The sequence below is a fragment of the Lissotriton vulgaris genome, chromosome 4_1 (assembly GCF_964263255.1).
Source record: "Lissotriton vulgaris chromosome 4_1, aLisVul1.2, whole genome shotgun sequence".
In the NCBI taxonomy this organism is placed as follows: Eukaryota; Metazoa; Chordata; class Amphibia; order Caudata; family Salamandridae; genus Lissotriton; species Lissotriton vulgaris.
The window spans coordinates 292713927-292724028 of NC_141691.1; the positions used below are offsets into that span (position 1 = coordinate 292713927).

At 47.1% G+C, this 10102-nt stretch overlaps 1 protein-coding gene across 1 annotated transcript; it reads left to right on the forward strand.

Moving 5' to 3' along the window:
- The first annotated feature begins 983 nt into the window (after positions 1-983).
- LOC147718666 (transcription factor Sox-3-B-like) lies at positions 984-2834 on the forward strand. Its single transcript, XM_086966760.1, has one exon. It carries the CDS (start codon positions 1024-1026, stop codon positions 1951-1953), a length of 930 nt encoding a protein of 309 aa, XP_086822886.1. The 5' UTR covers positions 984-1023; the 3' UTR covers positions 1954-2834.
- The last annotated feature ends 7268 nt before the right edge of the window (positions 2835-10102 follow it).

Genomic DNA, 10102 nt, shown 5'->3' on the forward strand with positions numbered 1-10102 from the left:
GGAAGGAACCAAGACACGAGTCCTTAAACCCAAATACGGACATTTAGGTTTAATGACAACATGTTTCAGCGTTATACATAAATATTTCACAAGATAGATTCGTGTATGCTTCAATGAATAAAGGCATTCCGCCTGCTCGCTTCATCAGAATATACGCCAATAGTTATGCATTGTTTTCGATTTCTGAATAAAAACTGTGGACAGCTCACTTTAGACACGTGTTTTAACCCATATCAAACAAGTATTAAAAGCGTGTGTTTTTGTGAGCGTTACTGTACGCTGAGTGCGGAACGAAATGCAATAACTTTTCCATACAGTGGGTTTGTAAAAAAGAACGATTGTTTCTATAAAAAGCTATGACGTGGACGTTTTTAATTTGTAAGTTTATCTAGTTCAGCTTATTTGCATTTTATTGCTACGAGTGCACTTTCCTTTATTTAAAATGTGTTTATGGGCACAAACACCTGTTGAAAGGATCGCACTCACTGGCAATATAACCCCATGTGAAAGTTAGACGTTTAAGATAGAGGAGCGTGCAACATTTTCAAATGGACGTGCAAAAAGAAGTTGCTAGTTACCGACCATAGAAAAATAAACAAATTCTGCAAACAAAGAAAAATAATGTGGCGTGCGCCATGGACACCACGTAAAAAGTTTTCTGAGAAAAGGTGACATCTACGTTATATACACCTCAAAATGGCTAATGTGAAGTAACTTTAAGAACCTGCCACTTTATGGTGGTGTTTTGCTGTAAATGAGGTGTGTGCCCCCTTGCTGCCTCCCCCACCCCCCAGAGGCATGACTAAGCAGCCCAGCATCAACTTTGCCAACACCTTCCCGAAGCGTTCAGCAGAAGTCCGGCCCTGGGCAGGGCGCTGATTGGCTACCGCCGCGGTCTCATTAGCATGCTGTCAATCATCGTCCCGCCAGAGGGGCCTCTTAACCCGGGCGCCCGGGCTGGAGTGCATCAGAGACTTCGAGCATCCCGTCCTCTCCACCTGCTAGGCGCAGTCTGCACTCACCATGTACAGCATGCTGGAGACCGACATCAAGAGCTCCATGACGCAGCCCAGTCCGGGCTCTGGCGCTACGGGCCCCAATGGCAAGAGTGGCTCCGGAGGCAACTCGGACCAGGACCGGGTCAAGAGGCCCATGAACGCCTTCATGGTCTGGTCCCGCGGCCAGAGGCGGAAAATGGCGCAGGAGAACCCCAAGATGCACAACTCGGAGATCAGCAAGCGCCTGGGCGCCGACTGGAAGCTGCTGAGCGATGCCGAGAAGAGGCCCTTCATAGACGAGGCCAAGCGCCTGCGGGCAGTGCACATGAAGGAGTACCCCGACTACAAGTACCGGCCCCGGCGCAAGACCAAGACCCTGCTCAAGAAGGACAAGTACTCACTGCCTGGAGGGCTCCTGGCAGCGGCGGCGGGTGGGACCAGCCCTGGCAGTGGCCAGCAGCGCCTCGACGCCGCCTACGCGCACATGAACGGCTGGAGCAACAGCGCCTACTCCCTGATGCAGGAGCAGCTGGGCTACGGACAGCACCCGGCCATGGGCGGCGCCCAGCTGCAGCCCCTGCACCACCGCTACGACATGGGCGGTCTGCAGTACAGCCCCATGATCAGCTCGGCGCAGAGCTACATGAGCGCCGCCGCCTCCACCTACAGCATGGCCCCCATGTACGGGCAGCAGGGCGGCGGAGCCGGCGCCCCGGGCATGAGCCTGGGCGCCATCGTCAAGAGCGAGCCCAGCTCCCCGCCTCCACCCGGCATGACGGCGCACGCCCAGCGCGCCTGCCTCGGCGACCTGCGGGACATGATCAGTATGTACCTGCCGCCCGGGGGCGACGCGGCCGAGCAGCAGAGCCTGCAGGGCGGGCGGCTGCACAGCATGCACCACCAGCACTACCAAAGCGCGGGAGTCAACGGCACGGTGCCCCTCACCCACATTTGACAATGAGCCCCTAGCCCACGAGACTGGTACTTGAGAGTCCGACCAGGGACCCCGGGCGGGAGCTCCGACTGACCCGAGCTCCGGACAATGCTGCCGGTGACCAAGAACAGCCAATGGGGTCCCCCGCCCTGGAAGCCCGAGGGGCGCTCTCCAGCACGCCGTGGTACGCTCGCGCAAACTGGCGAGCAAGGCTTTGTTTACCTTCAGACAGGATCGCTAAGGCACTGGGGCCCAGAAAGTAAAAAAAAACTTTATATAAGCACAACCGTCCAAGACTGAGATCTCCGTTGCCGAACATTTCTGCTAGATTAGCAGGCGTCGAAGAATGTAATTAACAGGCTGAGGATAGGCATGTGTAGATGACCTTTTTTGTACAGAAAGTTTGAGCAAACTTAGAGCACAATGTTTCACGCGCACCAGGCGCCTGCGTAGTTTTACGCACGCGCAGCCCTGGTGGTTCCAAGATCCTTATTGTTTTGAAATAAGGGCCAGGTATCTTCAGTTTTTAGAAGGGAAAATCAGCCTGACGAATTTACCCCAATCCAATGTTTACACTCCGTGCCCCGCTGTCTCCGAGCACCCCTAGGGGGTTTGTCCAAAAACACTAGCGTTTTTTGTCTTTGTCTTAGCCTGCTTTTGACTTCAAAACAGAAACAAACTGTGCGGGTCGCAAACGTTTTTCCTTTTAATTTATAGTATAAATGTGTATTTGTTTATCCCCGTTCCGCCACCCTGTAAAAAGCTGTACATTATTTTCTTTCTGTATGTGAAATTTTTATCTGTGAAATGTTGACATATCAAGACTCATGCTTTAGTTTTTTATTGGGTTTCTAAATGGTTTTATGTTAAAACTTTAAAATTTAAAAACGATATGAATAAATTTTTGTTATGGAACCTTAAATAAACTTGCTTTGTTTTTTTTTTTGTGTGGTTGGTAGCAAGAATACAAGTTATTGCCGGCTCCTTATGTGATATTCTAATCTGGTAGCTTTAAAGAAGTGCACATTTTTCATATAAATATCTGATTAGCAGAAGTTAATAGCAAAGAATCTCCTCATTGTCTTGCCAGCAACCTTTAAAGGGGGGTGGGGGTGGTAGGTTTTCGAATTCCCGTCATTCTGCTGGGGAGATATACGAGACACGCTCACCAAATTAAAACTAAACTGACCAGGGACCCTTAATTAAACACGATTAAAAATGGATGGCTAATGGGACACCTGACTCAAAATCAATTATTCAGGTGCATCGTAATTGGCGCTATTATTTCGGAGTCCATTACAAGGGGCCTAGCCCGGCTGCCAACAGGTGTTTCCTGGCTTTTAATCCACGCCCGTACATACGGCAATTTCCGTGTCCTTTTTTCAGCTGCCTGGAGCCACTGGTACGTTTCATTAATAATATTGTGCATGGGTATTTCTTACACTTCGTTGTATAAAACGTCAGTCAAATCTTTCTGAAGTGTCCTCATTTTAAACGTCATTAACTTGTGTGTGCCAGTGGACGTGTACTAAGTACCTGGCACACTTCCGACTTGTTGAAGCCATGAAAGTTCACTTTTGTCGTTAGATTTGACTGATCTGGTCACACTGCTGGTCGTTCCGACCCAATGCTTAGATTGATTCTGGTTCGTGTTGTTGTTCTTGTCATCCTTCCGTGACTCACAGTAGTTTGCGAGCGCGGTGGGGCCGCCCCGGGCTCCACAGCTGCCCTGGGGCAGGCTTGCCGGCAGACCTTTGTCAGTGGTAATGTATGGGGTTCGGCCGCTCTAATAATTCACGGCTGGCCCGGGACACTGGCTCGCGTGGCGTAAATCACACGGTTCGCTGTAAGCTGCACCTGCGGTAGCCGCCCGGCAGATGGGCTCTTTCGTGTTCAGCGTCTGCGGCACACGGGCCCCGGTCCCAAGGGGCACCCATTTTGTTCCAAGCTGTTACATTTCAGGTGGTTTGCGCGGCATGTGCCCAACAGGTGGCACACACCATCGTCGGCATCTGCCAGCGGCCGCCTTATCACTGTTGCTTCGGAGGGGAAACTTGCGAAAACTACGGGCACCTTGAAGGGCGACAGAGCGAACTGCCCGGTTCCTCACTGAGCAGTGCAGCCGTGGGGCTTCCAGGCGCGCAGCGCATACTGTCTTCATTCAGTTCACTCCGGCGGCAGTGTCGGCTCAGAAACACTTCACATTTTGGCTAGGTTTTTTTTTTTTTACCTCGTCCAATGTAACACTTCTGTTGATAAGAGGGCGGCAACAGGGATTTAGTTTTAGGGAATCTGAAGAGATATAATTTAGCAGATTAGGGTCAGGGTTTGTTTTAGTGTCCTACTGTTTCCGCTCAGGGCAGTTGCCGCGCACCCGGACTGCCATACCACAAGCCAAATAATCTAAGCTCATGGAAATGAGTCAGGAAATAATAATAATAGCTGCTGACAAGCTGCGAGGGTTCACGGCACTGCTCTTGAGTCTGTGGCACGGACTCTGTGCCATCCTTTGGCGCGGGAGCATCTCCCCCTTGGACATGCAGCCTGCCCTTCTAGTTGCACATTTTTGCCACTTGTGAACATCGGGGAAGATGCGCCTTTAGAATCTAGCAGACGGGTGACTATTACAACATACCGTAGTCCATTTTTGCATCCATATTTTGAGAGTGCGAAGTCCCTCTTCCGCGCCCTGTGCCCAAAGAACGCCCTGATCTTGGCATCGAAACTTCATGATCGAAAACTACACGGAGTAAAAAACTATCTTTCGAACTGAGAATCAGTTTACGCTTGAGGGGCGCATGAGGGTGGCTGTAAAGGCGCCGGCCGGACTTGCCTACAGACAGTACTGGTACCTTTGTGTTTTACAGCGAGTTTTCGCGCGCCCCAAATCACTTATTAACCCGTCTCAAACCAGGGGACACCACTAAACTTTTGCCCCCACCGCCGGGTGTAAAACTATGAGTCCATTTTAACTGCACAGGCGAAAGCGTAGTTGATTGCAGTTTCGCAGACACCCGGCTATAGGGACAGAACGAGATTATGTTAAATAAACCGTTATTTGAATAAATTAGCTATTCAATTTCAACCGAGATCGATTTTTAGATAAGAACGGCTTCAATAAAATCACGTTTTGATTGGTTGCTGCGAATACATTGCGATATTTGTCTGGAACTGTTGAACACCTGTCGCGCAAACTGTTGTGATACGGAATACGCTCTGGGAATATTTTATATATTTAAGAGGAGGAAGTCACGACTGGGCAGACAGCAGGCACCTCTGGCATCATCTCGGTGACACGGCTCAGTGAGTTCAGAGGCGGGTGCCTGATGTCCTGCTGGACACACAACCAGTCCTGGCTTCCTAACATCTGAACTCGTGATGTACCTTACACTGGGTAATATTATTAACACCTATGATTTTCAATGCGCATGCGCAAAGAAGACCGCGGTGCGGTTTTAGACACTTTGGAAAAACACATTCTTGCTATTTGCCCGTGGTTGATACATACCTGTTTCACCTGTAAATGCCTGGAGTTGCTGTCATCTCCAAGCCTTAGCAATAACATGCTGTGGTCTGGCTCCTGTCGGCCGGTGAGTGCTGCTCATCTTAGGCTCGGCACGAGAGCGCGGCCCCCAGGTCAGTCTTGTCTGCCCTCCTACCCGCCATCCCAACGCACACGCACCGAAGTCTGCACCATGAACTTACCATCTCTTTACAGCACCCCCTCGCCCACTGTGCGCGAGCTCTCGCGCCTCCAGGTAATAAAATATTACACCCTAGGGTTATTAAGACACCTTACCCCACAACTCATATTTAGGACTTTACATGACGACTAACGGCTGCATTGTTTCCATTTTATGGCTGTCGCCATCATGACCAATCTGGTCAATCCGCCCCGTCACTGGTCTCCGGCTACGGTCAGCCCCCGTCACCTGCGGCCCGGAAACCGCCTCTCGGGGTCCAGTCCCGGACTCGCTGTACACTGCTCAAGGATGCTGCGTCTCCCGGTGCCTGAGCCACCGAGGGCAGTCTGTCGCGTGCGCACGTCTCCCCGAACCCTACCGAAAAAAACTCCGGGTCTTATTTACAAGTCCCTTGCGCCACTTTTGCGTCACTTTTAACACGGGAAAAGTGAGCCAATGTGGCGCAAGGGGGTTGTAAATATGCCCCTCCCTATTCACCGTACCTTGGCCTGACCTCCTGCCCCTGCACTAGACCAAGATCGGTGCATATTTCTTTACTATGGTCAGTCATTTTGGCATGCATGGTAATTCACGTTTACAGTAACCCGATTTTAATTTCGTTTAACGGCATACACATCTCCTTAAATGTGTGGCTAAATTATAGGATCCCTCGAGGTTCATTCCCTACCAATAATTTATTGACGAAATAATAACGTGAATCAACATAGTTATTGCAACTGGAGTGCCATTCCGTAGCAGCATGCAATTTATAATTATTATTACACAGCCACAAACACTCAGTTCATCGCCATCGAGAGATGTGACTGCCGGTTACTCTGGCTTCCGTGAGTACCGCAGGGCACCATGCCAGCCCTAGAAAAGAACGGACGTGAACAAAAAGGGATGCTGGGACATTTCAGTTCATCCCAGCCACTGCTACTTACCTGGGGTCGTATCACAGCTCATCGCTTTTTTTGTGCTCAATTTCACCTCAGTTTAGATCCAGCCATATGTAAATCAGTCTTTATTCTCCTCCAAAAGGAACAGTCCAGTCCAAACCGGAACACAAGCAATCCAAGATCAGGTTCGCCCCAGTTTTGTTTCTGAGCCCCTAAGAAAAGAGATGCTCCAGGGAGCAGAGTCAGAGGAAACGAAATTCACAACACAGGCACGGATTACCTGCATCACTGTTAGGAGCTCCTAGACCAGGGCATTGATGGGGGGAATGCTGCGTGACGGAAGACCAGAGTGGACAGATAGCTGGGTGTGGGGTAACCTTGCATATGAGCAAGGCCGCTGGAATCATGCAATTGCGGCTACTGCGGCGATTTTTCTATACTTGTAGTAGATTTGCGCATTCTTCACACAATCCGTCATTTGCAGAATAATCTGCAGATTTTAACAAAACAAATTTGTTTATAGCTTAAATGGGTCAAAAGTTAGTAAAACACCGCAATACCTGTCGCCACACAGTGGAAGGTCCATGCTATTTTTGGGTGTTCAACTGGTACTAATGACATGCAATTAATGCCCAGACAGTGTTAACAGTTTGAACAAGAGAACATAATGAATTCATACTATCAAAATGTGCCACATAATGCTGCATAATGTGTCTTTTCTTGATGCATAATCTACTCCACCCTGACACATAATTTGACCATCCCATGCCGCATAATTTCATTGCCCTGCATATGAGCATAGCTATGGGGTGGAGAGATTATTGGGGATTTGGCCGTGAGTTCAAGTTGGATATGAAGGAAGCTGTGTTTTGGATGGATAGTTGTAGCCGGTGCAAGGTTGCACACAAATGCAATCTGCCTTATACAACCCACACAAATACTCGAGTCCACACTCCCTTAAACCGGGGAAGGGTGTAGCACAAGTTCGACCAAGGCACAAAGAAGAACGAGTAACTGATGTGCTCCTTCCGGGCTATCCACCCGCAAAGACAACCTAAACCATCTCGGCTTCATATGGCTGTAGCACTATAATTGTAGTTCCCCATCCCCTTTATAACACAATCATAGGTAAAATCTAACATATTGCACAGCACCAGAATAATTCTATTGGTGATGGTCTGTCCACAGGCAGCCCTACGGAGACCAGCTGGACACAATCACAACTACATACATATGTGTACAAGTTATCGTGTTTATGGGCCCAGTAACTGGCAGACATGCACCGAATAAAAAAACATATAACGTGACAGGTAGAAGACACCACAACAGAGCATCCACTTTCCCAAACTTACACTTGAATGAATCATGCTAAAAGGGTGCAGATATAATTATAATAGACATATATTGGGGAGAGGATGTAGCCCTAGGGTTAGAGTTGCCGACTTTGGAAATGGGGATCCGGGTTCGAGCTGGTGTCGGCTCAGCATCCTTTGACTCTGGGCAGATCACTTAATCTCCTCGTTTCCACCAAAAAAGGAATGTGTCCTTGTTTAAGGTAACTGGTGCTCATGTAAATCGCTCAAATACCGTGGAGTCGAGTTCGCCCTATATAAATATGCAAACAAATATATTTATATATATAATTAAATCATACATCTCAATTACACATGGTAGTATGAAATCCGTATGTATATAGGATCTCATGAACAAAGCGCATGCTCATGGACAACAATGCTTTCATGGTTCCTGTCCGGTGTAAATGGTTCTGGAGTAGAAAACCGCATGCAAGGAATGGGCAGAACAAAACATGTCGTGCTTGTAAATACGTATGTTGTCACCCACAAATGCGTGAGTTTGTGGCTGTTCACCAAGTCTGGCACGTCCCTGCCCCACCCTGGAAATATTTAGTTTTACGCTAGTATGGGACTGGTGTAACTCACCATCATGGGTGGGATGGGCAATGGATCTGGATTTAATGGAAGGTGTTTCTTTACCTTCCCCTGAAGCCCGGTGTTTCCCCATAAACTAGGAAAGAAACTACGTGCATCTGCTCACAGGGCTGCGTTTCAGCGGTGTGTAATTGTACACCGTTTACAATGAAGCTTTAGAGAAATGGTAGTCCATTGGCTATGTCACATGACCCTTCTAGTCATCTCCCCGCAGATTTCCAGGCGCTTTACTACAATGCTTGAAATTACTAAACAAGTAGACAAGTTCGTTTAAGAAGTGTAATTCTTTATATGTGTTTTATAGCTTTGTCATTTATTTTAGGCCTTTTAATAAGCACACATACGTAGTAGCTGGTTCTGTAGGGACTGCGGATGACACTCAGGCAGGGCACAAGGCACGTGTGGACACAGAAGTACAGAGTTCCCTTACAATTTTTTAATGGACGGTGTTCACTGCTCACCCCAAAGAAGTATTGGACAGGAACTTTATTTTCAGGGCCTCCTTTGCCTATTTTCCCTGTTTCCCGATTGCTGCCTGTTCCCCCCTTCCTTTTGCAGACACAACACATGCTTTGGTATACACTTGCAAAACTGCCTCACAGGTTTCTTTTTAACACCACCTGCACAATTCTCTTTATCTCAGAAAATGGCCAAGGAGGGTGGAAATACTTCATACCATAGGTAACCACCCACCCATTTCATTTTTAGAGGTTTATGCAGTACCAATATACTTACAGGGTTGACAAAGTAATTTGGTGCCTAGGTTTATAAAAAATGTTTCCACCAAGCACCAACATGTGTCATTTTATTGTACTTTTGCGATGTCAGTTGCCCTTTATGTGTCTGATACAAATTAAAGTGAACACCTTCACGTCTATCCGTGCTCATATGATTTTTTTCCGTTTAGTTTTTTAGTCAGGAAACTCTTTCATTTAAGTATATACAGTTTGTTTAATATTTGTACAATTAGCTTTCTCAATAAAAATCTGTTCATACATACAAAGCTATGGTTTTAATGTCCATAAATAACTGTGTTTCACTTCAATGTGGGTCTCCAATGCCCTATGCAAAAATACATATACGTGTTAACTCATTTATTGCCTAAATCAAACACAAACACGTAGAAATGAATGTTTGTTTAGATGAGAACAATTACATTGTACTCAAAGATGTACATTCTGAAATTACACATCAAAGTTTGTGTCTCAAGTTAGGCTAAACAATAGACCCATTCTCATTGAAGGGTATGGGCAACCGTACTACCAAATGTGCTGCAATGACATCTCAGTGGCTGATTGTGTGCTGTAAACACACATCTGTAAAAAAGATTTAGACGTTTACTATTTTCAGCTTCTGCTAATTTTCAGCATAGTACTTAGAAGGACCAATATGGAGTTAGGATGCTAGGAACATACAACCCATGTTAGGATTGTTCTTATTGTACTCACTGGCATTGTCAGGCATTGCTGTACACATTTTCTCATTCTTTCTGGTTGCAGTTCATATTTTATGCACTAGACTTACATTTTATGATTAAACATTTTAAAGTTGTATCCTGTGTTTCTTAGTTCTATTTTGAGTGTATTATTCATTTACGAAAGAGTGTTTGAGATCCCCTCTGTCCCTGAACTCATATAGA